This window comes from Meles meles, chromosome 1 (assembly GCF_922984935.1).
Source record: "Meles meles chromosome 1, mMelMel3.1 paternal haplotype, whole genome shotgun sequence".
Taxonomy (NCBI): domain Eukaryota; kingdom Metazoa; phylum Chordata; class Mammalia; order Carnivora; family Mustelidae; genus Meles; species Meles meles.
The window spans coordinates 209,967,007-209,983,508 of record NC_060066.1 but is presented as its reverse complement, the minus strand read 5'-3'; the positions used below and the strand labels follow the sequence as shown (position 1 = coordinate 209,983,508).

At 44.5% G+C, this 16,502-nt stretch overlaps 1 protein-coding gene across 2 annotated transcripts in view; it reads left to right on the top strand.

Annotated features, from left to right (window-relative positions):
- Positions 1-16,502, top strand: part of UBE4B (ubiquitination factor E4B) — a 123,535-nt gene that overhangs the window by 86,679 nt on the left and 20,354 nt on the right. For both annotated transcript variants that reach the window (XM_046002477.1, XM_046002488.1), the window contains 7 exons: positions 324-437; positions 2,083-2,281; positions 5,027-5,165; positions 9,239-9,338; positions 10,574-10,701; positions 11,565-11,663; positions 12,639-12,874. In XM_046002477.1, the coding sequence (XP_045858433.1) occupies positions 324-437; positions 2,083-2,281; positions 5,027-5,165; positions 9,239-9,338; positions 10,574-10,701; positions 11,565-11,663; positions 12,639-12,874 (1,015 nt within the window). The remainder of the gene's footprint in view (positions 1-323; positions 438-2,082; positions 2,282-5,026; positions 5,166-9,238; positions 9,339-10,573; positions 10,702-11,564; positions 11,664-12,638; positions 12,875-16,502) is intronic.

The following is a 16,502-nucleotide window of genomic DNA, read 5'->3' as shown; positions in this document are numbered from 1 at the left end:
TCGGGAGCAAAATTAGAGGCTAACGGTAGCTTAATTAAGGTAATTTTGATCCTGTCCTAAAAAGGGAATAGAAAAGGTTATTTTATTAAAACTGTAGTAACTGCTTGCCTCCCCCACGCCCGCCATCTGCTTGCGTGCGAATGGTCTTGACACAGTGGAATGTGGACACCCCTGTTCCTCTGGCAGTCGGGCTCTCTTCTAACAAGTGGAAAGAGGAGAGGAGAGGAAGGGGGAAGAAGCCCAGCTGTTCTCGAAGTCAAAGGGAATCATTTTTAAAGTCAAGTCTTAATTTTTTGCTTCTCCCTTTCTCAAATCAATTCCAGCAAGAGCTTTTCAAGATTCTGCACAGTATTCTGTTGAACGGCGAGACGCGCGAGGCCGCTCTCAGTTACATGGCAGCCGTGGTCAACGCCAACATGAAGAAGGCACAGATGCAGGTAGGGTTCGAGAAGCCCGCGTTCACTGATTGGCTAAAGTCACTCATCTGGCTTGTCGTCACTCGGCCCCTGCCAGGCATCGTTCTGGGAAATGGAGACACGGTGTTGAGCAGGAGGGAAAATCTTCCTTCTGCGGTGCAGCCGTGTTCCGCGGGCTGGATGAGTCAGCACGGAAGTACATCACGTCAGCGCTGGTGGCATCTGCGTTGCACGTAAAGCGCGTAGAGGGCTCGGAAGTAGCCATGGAGGTATCCGGAGGAGGGTACGGGAGTGTGTTTCGATCACGTGGTCGGGAAGACACCTTTAAGGAGGTCACATTTGATCAGAGGCCGGCCTGATGTGAAAGTCGGCCATGACAAGGCTGGAAAAAGAATTTTCTAGACTCTTGTAAGGCCCCAAAGTGGGAATGATCTAGCTTTGGAACAAGCCCCATATGCGGTCTTCAGCGGCTCGAAAATAGTATGCAGGAGGGAGGATGGCGGGTCGGGGGCTCCCATCAGGCTGTGGCTGACAGCCACAGGGAAGAACTAGACTGGGAGTCCCTGGGGGCTTTGCAGCAAGGAGACCGCCAGATGCGCTGTGTGGGAAACGGGCTAAGGTGGGAGGAGGGACAGAAGCAGACCCGAGGCGATCTGGTGGGGAGCCTGGTGGCCTGGACTACCTTGCAAGGGAAGAGAAGTTAAAAGGGCATCTTTCCTATATTGCTAATAAGTAATGAATGAATGACGTGACCTTTCTGTTGAGAAGAAGAAAAGGGTATAGAGAAAAGTGTGGCCCTGCGTGAGAGTGACTGGGTTTCCCTCTCTGGCCCCACCATTTACTAATGGTTGGACCTTAGCCATTGATTTCTCTGTGCCTCAGTTTCCTAAGTGCTAAATGGGAGTAATAATAGTACCTAACTGTGGGGTTACTATCCGTAAAGCTATTAGAACAGTGCCTGGTGCGCCATGGACACACAATTGATGTGAACTACCATTATTTTAATTGTTATGTTATCAACACAGGACTTCCGTAGTGACGTCAACTGGAGAAACTATTAGTCAGGGGCGCCTGGGTGGCTCATGCAGTAAAGCATCTGCCTTGGGCTCAGGTCATGATCCCAGGGTCCTGGGATCGAGTCCCACATCGGGCTCCCTGCTCCGCGGAGAGCCTGCTTCTCCCTCTGCCTGCCGCCCCCCTGCTTGTGCTCGCTCACTTTCTCACTCTCATTCTCTCTCTGACAAATAAATAAAAATCTTTAAAAAAAAAAAAACAACTGTTAGTCAAACAGTGCTGATGGAAACTAGGGTTTGACGGTCTTGAGGGGAAATAAAGAGAAAGGAAGCAGCATTTATTGTGTTTCTACTTAATTCATTTTGAGGATCTTAGGCAAGTCGTTTAGCTCTCTGAGCCTCAGTTTCCCCCTTTGTAAAACACGAATAACAGTATCACTGTGCAAGGGCTCTTCTGAAGATTCAGGGAACGTATAAAGTGCTTCACACGGGATTAAGACTCCATGAAGAGCCCCTCTGACAGAATGACAATGGTAATGGTATATGTCCTCTCATTGACTCTGCGGTGAACGGCTCGTTTCCTTTCTTACAAAGTTGTGCCAAAATGTCCTTTTCAATCATTATTTTAAATACCTTTTTTCCGTATTCCACAGACAGATGATAGATTGGTATCTACAGACGGATTCATGCTGAATTTCCTTTGGGTGCTGCAGCAACTAAGTACAAAGATCAAGTTAGAGACGGTGGACCCCACGTATATATTCCACCCAAGGTGTCGGATTATTCTCCCTAATGATGAGACGAGAGTGAACGCGACAATGGAGGACGTGAGCGACTGGCTGGCTGAGCTTTGTGAGTGACGACGCTCATTGTGAGGTCGTTAAAACGCTGCCCTTTTATTTAAACACGTCTCGTAGATTTGGGTGCTAATGATCTCTCACAAATTGTTGTTTTCTCTCCAGAAAATTAATTTTAAGAGCCAGAGATACACAGTAAAAATGAACGCATTAAAAACTTATTTGGGCGCCTGGGTGGCTCAGTGGGTTGAGTCTCTGCCTTCGGCTCAGGTCATGATCTCAGGGTCCTGGAACCGAGCCCCTCATCGGGCTCTCTGCTCAGCGGGGAGCCTGCTTCCCCCCTCCGCCTCTGCCTGCCTCTCTGCCTACTTGTGCTCTCTTTCTCACTGTCAAATAAATAAATAAAATCTTTAAAAAAAAAAAACTTCTTACTTGGCTTAGCCAAAGTCAAATAGTTAAATAGAACAAGTAGAAGGAAATACACTATTCAGACTAAAACAAAAAAAGAAGAAGAAGAAGAAAAGAAAAGAAAAAGAAATGTAATAGGGATGCCTAGGTGGCTCAATTGGTTAAGCAGCTGCCTTCGGCTTGGGTCATGATCCCAGGGTCCTGGGATCGAGTCCTACATTGGGCTCCTTGCTCAGTGGAAACCCTGCTTCTTCCTCTCCCTCTGCCTGCTGCTTCCCTGCTCTCTCTCTCTCTCTCTCTCTCTGTTAAATAAATTTTAAAAATCTTTAAAAATATATATATAATAAAAATGGTAACAGAGAATTATAATATAGATTTTATATATACCAATTAAAGTTCTCCTGAAATATTTCATAGATCGTGATGCATCATTGGTATTACAATGTGAATATTTTAAGGGTGTTAAGTTGTTGATCTTTTTCCTTTCTATGTGATAAGACAGTAATGATGCGTATCAGAACCCTATGGCATTTATTTTCTAAATATTATAAAATCATTTACGGAATAGGATAGGGGTTCCATGCCTACCTGGGAGCATCGTGATCAGATGGGTGCATACATTCTAGAGAAACATGTAAGCTATAATAAGAACTATCTGATGAGCAATAAAGTTAGTGTTTGATTAGTATCACTTGAATGAGTCGTAACCGGTGTCGTCTTGGAATCATATCATGGACTAGTAAATTCCAGAAGAATCAAAGGGTTAAACATTTTTAAAATATATATATATTTTTTTCTTTATATATATCCTTTATTTTGTATGCATTTTTATATTTTATATGTATAATATAAAAATAAAGAAAACATGAAAAAACTGAACAGACGATTTGACCCAGCCATGAAGGAAACAGAAATTTATAATGATTTAATAAATGAAGCATATCATCAGAGATGATATGTATATACAGTATCTTAGATAAATATGCTTTCTGTCGAATGAGATAAAATGAGTATGCAAAATTAAAGAATGAAGCAAAATATGTCTTATGTTTGATAGAATCATGTCTTTTAAAAGGTAAACTTGTGGGGCGCCTGGGTGGCTCAGTGGGTTAAGCCGCTGCCTTCAGCTCGGGTCATGATCTCGGGGTCCTGGGATCGAGTCCCACATCGGGCTCTCTGCTCAGCAGAGAGCCTGCTTCCCTTCCTCTCTCTCTTCCTGCCTCTCTTGTGATTTCTCTCTGTCAAATAAATAAATCTTTAAAAAAAAAAAAAAAAAAAGATTTGTTTAAAAAAAAAAAAGGTAAACCTGTTATAAATGTGTAAGGCCCAAACTGAATTATACCAAGAGACAGTTTTCTTTTGGGGGACAAAAATGTAAGCAGTATATATATCATAGAAAATAAAAGATACTTGCTGGAAAAAATACACATACTAATAGGAATTAGATACAAATTGAAAGAAATTCAGCTTATTGTTGTGTATCTGTAAATTATCCAAAAACAGGGGCATCTGGCTGGCTCAGTCAGTGAAGCTTGGGGCTCTTGATCTCAGGGTTGTGATTTTGAGCCCCTACATTGTTGGGTGTAGAGATTACTTAAAAATAAAGTCTTTAAAAATAAATAGATATATAATCCAAAAACAAAGTGATAAGATAGAATGTAAGTTTGTGAAGAAATAGATGGAATTTAATCAATTTATTTAATGAATTCTAATTTATACCAAAAATTATAACACTGTCATTCTCAATAATTTTACATTTTAGAATATACTCCCAATTCTGGGAGTGGGGTGAAGGAGTGATTTTTTTTTTTTAAGATTTATTTATTTGACAGAGATCACAAGTAGGCAGAGAGGCAGGCAGAGAGAGAGGAGGAAGCAGGCTCCCCGCTGAGCAGAGAGCCCGATGCGGGGCTCGATCCCAGGATCCTGGGATCATGACCTGAGCGGAAGGCAGAGGCTTTAACCCACTGAGCCACCCAGGCGCCCCAAGGAGTGGGGGGTCTTCCAAACACTATTTATAATAGAGAAGAATTAGAAGTGGCAGACATGCCCACAGTACGGAAATGGCTTTGGAATCTGTAGATTAATATAGTCTATCAGTATTTTGAGATTCAAGGTGATGTTTCATGGCCTGTGTCGAATCATAGGAACGGTTATATAAAACAGGTTGTTGATGTACATCTATGCAAACATTTAATCAGATGGGGCAGAATACCTGGTCATTCAGTGGAGCTCATGGGAATTCTGTGCTGCTTATAACTTAGTCTATATTTTTTAAAAAGCATCCTTAAGCTTCTTGAAAATTCAAGTGTAATTCTGTCTTAAATTGTGCTTTTCCCCTGATTTAATCTTGTTAGAGCCTTTATTTAGGGAATCACGTTATTTTTCCTAGATGGAGATCAGCCTCCATTTTCTGAGCCGAAATTCCCTACAGAATGCTTTTTTCTTACCCTGCACGCCCACCACCTCTCCATTCTGCCAAGCTGCCGTCGCTACATTCGCAGACTCCGGGCCATCCGGGAGCTCAACAGGTATGTGCGTGACCCCGTGTCCTGGGATTGCCCGAGGTACAGAGCAAGCAGTTCTGCTGTGACCAGTGGATTCGAATGCCGGGAGTGAATATAGTGCAGTGAACCATCTGCTTCTGGTTCCCTGTCCACAGTCCTCGGTCCACCAGAGTTCTTTATGTGGCAGAGTGCCCCGGCCTTGGTTTCAGAGCGATCTCAATCCTCGGTATGTGGTTCTAGACTTCCCTTAACTTTTTTCACTGAGTGTGGTGTTGACAAGGAAGCCCTTTAAAGGATCTCCTGGTTTCCATTCATTCTCCTCCTTCCCTGGACTCTGAAACATTAACTCTAGTTTTCCTTGATCAACAAGATCATTGACTCCTGCCATCACGGAATTCCCTTTTTTGCATGTTGGCCTATGGCATAAGGAACCCAGAATGACCAGGTAGTAGCCGTCAGTTTCGCATTCATTAGCACCATGGCTGTGTTTCTTAACCTAAGCATTTTTCCCCATGTGCCAACGCCTCCAAATAAATCACAGAAATACGAACCAAACACGTTTCGAACAGGTCCTCTGGAATAATAATAGTGTGGCCACTGCATTTGGTCCAGGACCTATGTACATGTCTGGCTATGAGAAAAAGTATGTCATATCTGCATCTGTGACTCTGTATCTCTATGTATCTGTCTTGCTAATCACCTGTTAATGCTCATGGTTACTCTGTAGATGCTTTAAGATTTTCTTTCTACACTTATTTGTGTTGTTGGTAAATGAGGTCAGTTTTCTTATCTACATTTTTTTCTGTGCCTTTTTGTATACTGGCTCTAAGTTCTAGTAAAATCTTGAATAGAGGCAGCTTTCTTCAAATTTTTCTATTGTTCTAATTCAATAGGGGAAAGGTTTTTTTTTGTATATCCTCTATTACCAGATGAAGAACATTTCCCATTATCTCTAGTATTTTAAAAGTTTTTTATTCCTAACAGAAGTTGAATTTTACTAAATGCTTTTTCCAAAGCTATTAAAAAAGATCAGAAATTTTTTTCTCCTCTGTTCGGCTAATGTGGTTGAATTGTATCAACTAGTTTTCTGATGTTAAACCAGCCTTTCATTCCTGGAATAAACTCAGTTTTTATATTATTGCTTTTACAACTCATTGGATATTCAGTTTGCTAATACTCTGTTTAGGATTTTTGAGTCTGTGTTCAAAAGAAAGGTGGGCCTACAATTTTCATTTCTTGGTATATCTTCCTCAGGTTTTGGTATCATACTTGCCAAATAGGATGAGTTGGGGAGTATTCTCACTTTTTATATTCTTTGGAAGAGTTTATTAGGGGCGCCTGAGTGGCTCAGTCGTTACGCGTCTGCCTTCTGCTCAGGTCATGATCCCAGGGTCCTGGGATCCAGCCCTGCGCTGGGCTCCCTGCCACTCCCTGCTTGTCTGTCTCTTTCTCTCTCAAACAGATAAAATCTTCTTAAAAAAAGAGTTTATTTTATAACAGTTATTTCTTTCTTAAATGTTTGGAAACATTCATTGATGAAGCTATCTGGGCTTAGAGTTTTCTTTATGGGAAAGTTTTTGATTATGTGTTTTATTCTGTTATTAGATTTATGACTATTTACACTTTTATTTCATCTTGTGTCAGTATTTCTGTGACATCTAAAGCTTCAAAACTTCTAGGCTTGAAGTTGTTCATAACATCTTTTTTCGTTTTAATGTCTGCAGGGTCTTCATTATTTCCTTCTATATTCTTTTAGTTTAAATTTGCTTTTTGTTGATATTTCTGTTGTCTCTTAAGATTGGTGCTTACATCATCCATTTTCAGCCCTTATACGTGTATTTAAGGCTGTTCCTTTCCCTGAAAGCCCAGTTTTAGCTGCAGCTCTCAGTTTTAGTATGTCACATTCTCCTGGTCAGTTCAAAATAGTTCCTAATTTTTATTATTTCTTATTTGACCAGTGGGTTATTGAAAAATACATTGTTAAATTCCAGATTCTTGGGGGATTTGTCTGTTACCTAGTTCAATTTCACTGTGGTCGGAGGACATGCTCTGATTTGTGTCCTTTGAACTTCACTGAAATTTACTGCGTAGCCCAACAGGTACGTGAGTAAATGTTCCGTGGAGACCTGAAAAGAATGTGCTTTCTGTGTCGCTTACTGCACGGTCCTGCATTTGTCAGTTAGGTCAGGCTTGTTCATCTTTTATTCAAATTTTCCTCCTATCTGCTGATTTTATCAGCTTATAATATCAGTTATTGGGAAAGGCTTAAGTGGTTTCAAGCTGTGATTGTGAATTTGTCTGTTTCTTCATCTTGGAGCCCTGGGATCCCATATCTCTTTTACTGACTTTGGTTGATCCATTTCAATGGTACCATCGACTGCGTTCACTCCCAGGCGACTGTGGACGGTCACTGTTGTGCTCAGAGGTATCCGTGTTTCCCTCGCCTGTGTGCTTTCCAGTGCTGGGATAGGAGAGATGTTCTCTAGGATATGGGGGGCGAGAGGCAGGTTTTGGGACGAGGGGTTGTCTGAGCCAGTCACCCGTGGTGTATCTATCTTAATATTTTCAGCTTCTTAAACTTTAGATTCCTTCCTCTGAATTCTGTCAAGGGATACCAGATAGCTCAGCTTCACTCAGCATAGGTCCCTGTCAATGCCAAGTTTGAGTCCACTAGCTGGGCACACATCTCAAACCCCTCCCAGCTACTCACGACCATCTTGAATGCAGGGTCTCTGGTGGGTGTAGTGGTGTCGGTGAATTTAGTCCTACACAGAAGGGTGTTCGCATGGTTCACTCTTGCGGATCAAGCATCTCCAGGATCCGTTCCACACACACTCCCGCATCCTCTCCCCACAAATGTGGTAGGTAGAACAACGATGTCCCAGAGATGCTCGCGTCCCAGCCCATTAAACCTGTAGATCTGTTACCTTCCATGGTAAGGAGTCAAGGGTACAAAGGGGAAGTAGTAAGTCCAAGTGCTTTGAAATCTATAGTGGCTTGTTTGAAAAAACAGATTTGTCTCCACACTGGTCGTCATTACCACCCACTTGGAAGCTAAACAAGGCTTCCTTGCACTTTGTCCCAAGCCTGTCCCGTGCAGCTCCCAAGAGGCGGCTGCCAGGCCAGTCAGCCGTTCCCCCGGGGCTTCTGAGCGTCTTCCAGCCCCACCTCCCCCACCCCGAGCTGCAGAGACAGGTCCCACGGGGCAGTTTCCGTGGCTGCAGTCATTCTGTCAGATCGTCATCAGTTCTGGGGAGGGAGGGAGGTATGTACCCAGAGTTCGCCTTTGAACCTGACCTGGCAGGAAGCGGCTCCAGGCTTCATCCTGACCGGAGAGCCTCTGTCACTGCCTCAGGCAGAACTCCTCCGCCACTGTGCTTCCAGAAACACGGTGTGGCTGCCACTCCCAGCATGCGCCTCTGCCTCCGGGGGGGGGGGGGGGGGGGGGCACGTCTCGATGGACGCTTAGGTCGTGGGCAGATTCACGGGCAGCAAGGGAGTCGGGGAAAGTGTAGTTCCTAAAAAATTTGCCGACCTCCAGTTTTCTATAATTGTCTTGACGGAGAGGGGTTGATAGAGCATTAGGTGAGCCAGTCTCTAAAATACGTTGCATGTGGCCTGACTGGCAGCTGATACTTGGGCGGGCATAGGAAGGAAGGGAAGGAGCGAGCACAGAGAATCTCAGAGAAGAGCATTGCACACGGAGGGAACGGTTGCAGAAGAGGGAAGGGCACTGGCATTGTTGAACCTGCCTTTGGTTTGGGGTAACTGACCAGGCCTGGTAACCGTGAATCCGCAGGTGGGACTTCCTTTTCTCCCTCCTAGGAAAATAAGGGAACGGTGTAAATAATGTGTTTCTTTGCAAAACAAATGACTAAATGTCATCAAATGTAAAGTACCATCAATTTTAAGACATTCATTAGATCAGGAACCCTAAGAAAGGTTCTGCCAACGGATGACAGGAAATACTCTGACTTTCAAGGTGCTGAAGGGTGGGAGGAGATGGCTGGCGGTCCTTGGTCCTCGACTGGTCAGAACAAGTAGATAAGAAAGATCCGGGCGTCTTCTTGTGTTTGACCTTTAGTCCTTGGTTTCAGAACCGTGGAAGATCTGAAAAACAATGAAAGCCAATGGAAAGATTCCCCACTGGCAACTAGACACCGCGAGATGCTGAAGCGCTGCAAAACTCAGCTTAAGGTTTGTACGGCTGATTGGAATCGTCGTAGCCGCGCAGCAGCCGTTTTCCGACCAGAATGTGTGCCTGGGCTGAGCCACGTAGTGTCCTTTTGCCTCTGTCGTTCTTTCCCCTGAAGATAAAACACGGGACTTTCAAACCAGTTGATGATCTCACCTGGGTCTCCCTGTGGGATTTAAGTCAGGACAGAATCTGCGGGTGCTTTGCCAGTGGCAGTGTGAATTCCTCCTGGTTTTATCGTCCTCGGTTGGCCGTCACCTGCCTCACTTAACCCTTCTGCAAGGCTCTCCCCCTCCGCTGCCCCCCAGCTCTGTGACCCAGTGTGCCAGCCGTGCATTTTCACAGTGTGTAACCGAGTGGATTTGTGGCCGTGGGAAGACCTCCCCCCACCCCACCGCCTTGTCCCTCCTTCATTTGTCGTTAAAAATGATCCGCTGCACAGAACCTAACAGTGGACAGGAAGATTTCTGCCGGTGAGACGGATGCTGAGCAAAGGCTGTACAAGGGAGTGTAGATCGCTTACTTACGCATTTATCTTGTGTGTTTGTTCAAATTCTAAACCTGAGTGTTAGCAGGTTCTGGTTTCTGTTGATTAGTAAGAGGATATGTGGACATTTTAACTTCGATTTCTGGTGCAAGTTAAGATAGATTTGCTTTATTTACTAATAGACAAGACCTGCTGAGGTGCAGAATACACCAGGAGCCATTTTCTGGTGTCTGTAGACCCCCATGAGCACCCCACAGACCTGTCAGAAGGAGCCTGGAAAGTGTTTAGACGGACACGCCGATGCGCATGCGTGCCTGGGTTTCCTTCTCACAGCTGTCCTCTGAGGCGGGTGCGGGACCATCAGTGGACAAGCATTTTGTCCAGGGGCAGCTCAGAAGCGGTGACCTAGAATTCAGATGCAAATCCGTCTGGCTTCTGTCCACTAACCATCTCTGTCTGACGCCCATCAACCCTGTCCCCCAGTCAAGCTATTTCAATATGACAGGAAGAACTCCTTTTTGAACCTGAACTATGTGCTCAGCCTTCCACCCAGTGGTTTGCATGGCGTACTTCTGTATCTCTCAGAACAAGGAAAGCTTTGGGGACGTGACCAGCATATTGTAGTTAGTTAGAGATGAAGCTCGCGAAAACCCTAGAACCTCGAAACTCCTGGCCCATTCCCTGGCCAGTCGACACCGCCGGCACTTGGCCACCGACTAATCTGTGGGTGGGGCGTACCTCCTTCCACAGAAACTGGTACGGTGCAAGGCCTGTGCTGACGCTGGTTTACTTGATGAGAGCTTTCTGAGAAGATGTTTGAATTTTTATGGCCTTCTCATCCAGCTGCTGCTCCGCATCCTGGACCCCGCCTATCCCGAGTGAGTGTGCCCCTTCCCCCTCCCTTCCGCCCTGCTTGTCTCGGTTGTGTTGTCTTCACTGTCCCTCAGTCGATAGCTGAAACCCAGACCCTTACTTTATCAAGAATCTGTTCTTCAGTTTCGAGGTTGTACCTGTATAGATTACAAAATCCGTAATATTAATAAGTGTTTTCCCAGTGATGACAGTTAAGAAGGGAATCTCAGCACCGCCAAGTTTAATTCTGACCTGGTCCTTTCTTTTTTTTTTTTTTTACAAATCGGCTAGATTGATAGAAAAGGAAATCTATATGTCAGAAACTAAATTCTGGAGATAACGGAGTATTAGGTCTTTTTAGGGACTGGGTGTGCAGGAAATTACAGACAGTTTTATTAGTTTATTGTTTCTATGAAGTCTCTGGAACCACTGATGTTGGTAAGTTTGGCCCAGCGCCCTCTGCAGGAGCCGAAAATACTGTGCAGCTCTGTTGTCTCAAAACAGATGGAATTGCATAAAATGACCAAATATGACCCTTCTGTTTCCTTCCTATTTTACTATATTAACCTTAGCGGAAAATCAGTAAGAGGAGAAACATCTCCTGCACCCCCAATCCGCCCACTGTCTTCATTCTTCCCTGTTGATTTCAGGCTCTGGTCTCCTGGCTTGTGTACCTTCTCCTCATTTGTGTTCTAGGAGGCTTTTCCCCCCAATAAAATATTTAACTTGTAAAGTCCGTGTCATAGTCCTTAGGGTTTCAGGTGCCAGGATTTTGTGGGTTTTTTTGGTTGGCTGGTTGGTTAGTTGGGGTTTTCTGCGGGGGGTTGGGGGGTGGTTTCCAGCTGCCATGGTTTGGTTCTGTAACGTGTGCTCTTATTCTCTTTGACAGTATAACACTGCCTTTAAACTCAGATGTCCCCAAGGTATTTGCAGCATTGCCTGAGTTTTATGTAGAAGATGTTGCTGAATTTTTATTTTTTATTGTACAGTAAGTGCCTTTGACGTACTACAGGGTTCTAATTTGTTTTTGTACGTGGCGTGTACATTGTATTACGAACTACACTGCAGCCCTCCATTTTATGCCTGAAATTCTCTGTAACTGCTGTAAGCGAATGCTGCCTGGAGACTGGAAAAATAAATCCAACTCTGGCACCAAGCCAGTTCCAATAATATCTTCAAGACAGGAGCAGGATTAACAATGCCGATAAGAATGTACTCTCTGAAAATTGAGTTGAATTTTCTAATAATTGAGTATGTGTTTCTGAGAAACAGAAGGAGCAAACAGTTTATAAATATCTAAGTGAACATTCAGAAGCCAGAAATACCCACATCTATATTTTGTACTGAAATTTTTCTTAATTATAACACTGGAGAAAGCTTACAGGGAAATGGCTTGAGTGTATAACTGGCATTTGAAGTTTGTTTGCTTGTTTGTTTAATTAAAAGAACTACCAGAAAAAATTTTTAGGGGCCCCTGGCTAGCTCAGTCAGTGGAACATTCGATCTTGATCTCAAGGTCGTGCGTCTGAGCCCCACACTGAGTGTAGAGAGTACTTAAAAATAAATCTTTCTTTCTAAATTTTATTTTTCAGGTTTTTTTTTTAACCAAAGAAAAAAAAACCTGAAAAATAAAATTTATTTATTTATTTAATTAATTAATTTATTTTAACCAAAAACAAAAAAAACTCTTTTTATGAACCTTACCCCATAATTTAATCATGGTGGCTTTGGTTTGTTTCCTAAAATAATGTAAGTTACTGTAACATGCTTTAGCCAATAGACACAGTAGATTTAAAATCTGTCTAGTTGTAAAGTCAACAGTCATTTGAAACTCAGCAAGTTCAAGGGAATTCAGCATCTTGGCTCGTAGACCTGTTGGCCCCTTCCCTGCTTGATGACCGCAGCGTCCACCGGGCTAGAGCTTCTGGGAACCTCATTTCTTGTTCTTCTTGCCTCTCTCCAGATACTCTCCTCAGGTGCTTTATGAACCCTGTACTCAGGACATTGTGACGTTCCTTGTTGTGATGTTGTGTAACCAGAACTACATCCGAAATCCGTATCTGGTGGCCAAACTGGTAGAAGTCATGTTTATGACCAACCCTGCTGTTCAGCCACGAACCCAGAAGTTTTTTGAAATGATCGAAAACCATCCTCTCTCCACCAAATTGTTGGTCCCTTCGCTGATGAAGTTTTATACAGGTAGGTTCTGGGTATTTGGGTAGGCAAGGCCCTCTAAAGCCCGTGGAGGGGAGTTGCTCTAAATCTGGTAGCTGATATCCTGGTGGCCTCTTCCAAGTGTAACCTGCTTAACCCCACCACTGTTGCTTAGTTTATGTCAGTGGACGTACCCCATGGACCATTCTCCGCACTGGTCCCTGATGATGGGGCAGGATCCAGTGTAAGTCAGATGAACTTGTAGCTTCTTTTAGAAATCGGTCGTATAACTCAGAGTTCCTAGAGCATGAGTAAAACGAGGAGCTTGTTAAAAATGTTTATTTTCGAGCCCCATTTAGGTAAGTGGAATCAGGATATCATTCTCTCATTCACTAAATCTGTGAAGGTTTATTGAGCACCTGCTGACGGCCAGGTGCTGGGTCCCACTGGCGAGCAGACAGAGCGCACATCAGACTCTGCAAGGAGGTCCTCCACGGCCGGATGAATTGGACTCCAAATTGTTATGCTTCGTTTGGCTTTTGAACTACCAGTGTGTTTTCATCAAGCTGATGACCTTGAGACCCGCTGACCTGTCTGCCAGCAAAGGCGTAGGATTGTACTAATGGCGCATTTTCCTTCCAGCTGGTACATGGTGCAGGAAAGGAAGTGCGTCTCGTCTGTCCTCCGTCAAACCTAGCGCATTCTGGGCACTCAGTGTCTTTAGCATTTAGTAGAGTGTACTTGCCGCACTCTTGGGAGAAACACTGGCTGTCGGTGAGTGCGGCTGCTTGCTGTTCCTGCAGCCGCAGAAGGTTGAGCATTCTATCAGTGGTAACCATCCTTGCCCTGTCGACCAAGACCTGCTCCGGCTCCTTTGGAGCTGGTGTCGTCCCCTCTCTCTGTGCTACTGAGGGTTCCCACGGTCCGTGCGCCTCCTTTCTCCTTTGTCACCACTGCTTTGTAACATCTAGTAAGAGTTTGGCTGGCTGGCTGGCTCCATTGGGAGATCACGTGACCCTTGAGCTGTAGGTTCTGAGTTCAGGCCCCACGTTCAGTATAGAAATTACTTTAAAAAAATGAAAAAAAAAAAAAGGTTTTTTTTCTTCCCAGCCTACCGATTTCCTTTAAAGCTAAAGCAAGTAGACAAGCACTTGAAGTTTCGTTAACATCCTTGCTTTGGCGACAGCAGAGGGAACAGTCCTGAGTAGAAAGCCTCTTCTTCGTTCCCCTTAGTCCTGGTAGGGAGGACCTCCCTCCCTGGTGGAGAAGGCCATTCAGGTGCAAATGATGAGACACCTGTGTACTGGACGCGACCTCATTCAGTGTCTTGCACATAACAGGCTTAGTTGAAGATAATTCTGCACTTCTTAAAATAACAGTAAGTTATCTCTTTTTACCCCTTTCTTTCTTTCTTTCTTTTTAAGATTTTATTTATTTAGGGGTGCCTGGGTGGCTCAGTGTGTTAAGACCTCTGCCTTCGGCTCAGGTCATGATCCCAGAGTCCTGGGATCGAGCCCCACGTCGGGCTCTCTGCTCCGTGGGGAGCCTGCTTCCTTCTCTCTCTCTGCCTGCCTCTCTGCCTAGTTGTGATTTCTCTCTGTCAAATAAATAAAATTTAAAAAAAAAAAAAAAAGATTTTATTTATTTATTTGTCAGAGAGAGAGAGAGGGCGCTCACAAGCAGGCAGAGTGCCAGGCAGAGGCGGAGAGAGAAGCAAGCTCCCCGGCATGCAAGGAGGCCGATGCACCCTGGAATCATGATCTGAGCCAAAGGCAGCGGCTTAACCGACTAGCCACCCAGGCTGTTTCTTTCTTCTTAGATCTATTTTTTAAAATGAGAATACCTAGTGCTTATAACATAGTTGTAGCGAACTACACTAACCTACAAATACTGTTTCATCTCCCCATTAGCTGGTGTGCGGAATCAGCGCTATGAAATTCTCTGAGAATGTAAATTGGTAAAACCTTTTTTTTTTTTTAAGATTTTATTAGTTGACAGACAGAGACAGCAAGAAAGGGAACACAAGCAGGAGGAGTGGGAGAGGGAGAAGCAGGCTTCCCGCCTAGCAGGGAGCCTCGATCCCAGGACCCTGGGATCATGACCTGAGCCGAAGGCAGATGCCCAATGACTAAACCACCCAGGCACCCAGTGAAACCCTTCTGAAGGGCAGTTTGGCAGTCCATACCAAAAGCCCTAAAAATGTATATATCCTATGTATCAATCAAGGTCCAGTAAGGAAAACAGACAGTTGACCCTTGAGCAACGTAGGATTCAGAGACACCCCCCACCGTGCAGTCAAAAATCCACTTTGACCTTTCGACTCCCCCAGATTTATTAACAGCCTGCTCTTGACCAGAATGTTAGATTTGCTCTGTTGTGCCTTAGAGGTAACATCAGCCGTCAGTTAACACATCCCTTGTACGTTATGTGTATTACACACTGTATTCTTAAGAGAAAGTAAGCTAGAGGAAGGAAAACGTTATGAAGAAAATCTTAAGGAAGAGGGACACCTGGGTGGCTCAATCAGTTAAGCATCTGCCTTCAGCTCAGGTCATGATTCCAGGGTCCTGGGATCGAGCCCACATCAGGCTCCCTGCTCAGCAGGGTATCTGCTTCTCCCTCTCCCTCTGCCCCTACTCGTGCTCACTTGCTCGCTCTCAAATAAATAAAAATAAAATTAAAAAAAAAAATAAGGAAGAGTAAATACATTTATGGTCCCCTGTATATATTTATTGAAAAAAATGTGTAAGTGGCCCCATGGAGTTCAAGCCTGTGTTGTTCAGGGAGCAGCCGTGTAAAAACTAGTCAAGTAGATATTGGAGGACAGAAAGGCAAATGAGAGCTTTGGCTTAAGGCAGATTACGGGTTCAGGAAGCAGCCATCATCTGTCTCCAGAGCTGGGGGAACCCAAGGAAGAGGCTGGAGTTAGTAAACTAGCTCAAATGAGGACCAGGACAGAACGGGGACCTAGGTCTCCAAGGGAGGACGCTGGCCAGCCGGTGTCTCCGAGGAGCGCAGGCTTACTAGTTCTGCCACGGTGGACCTGAGCTGGAAACTGGAAGCAGCTGGTGCTGCGGGGAGAAAGAACCACTGCTGCTGACAGGAGCAGCCAGCCTAGGGCCGGGTACAAGCCCTGCTCGCCTGTAGTTTTCCAGTTCTCCTGCAGCGCCCCCTATTGGCGAACCCAACGGAGGGTCTGCTGGCGGAGCCCCAGCCCCAGCCTGGCCGAGCGGAGTATAAAGGGCGGATTGGGGGCCGAGACAGCAGCTAAATAAACAGCTCACCCTTTTGCCTGCAAACTTAATTTCTAGTCATCTGTTCTGTGGGGATAATTACGAATGTGTGTGCGTGTTTACAGTGATACTGCAGCATCGTTTATAATGCAGTGCAGTGAAAATGCTAAAAACAGCCTAAATTTCTTCCAGCTGTGGATAAATTAAGGAAATTATAGTTTATCCATAAAGTGGGCCTATATGAGCTGGGAAGAATAATGTTATTTACATTAAATGGTTAAGTCATAAGAAGTAAAGAAAATGCCAAGTAATGAGCCCGTATATACAGTAGGAGCTCGTGTTGGTAGACATCTGTACGATGGAACATATACCACAGTAGCAACAGAGATGGTTAGTTCTGAGTGGTAGAACTGTGAATGGATTTATTTCTTTTCCTTTTT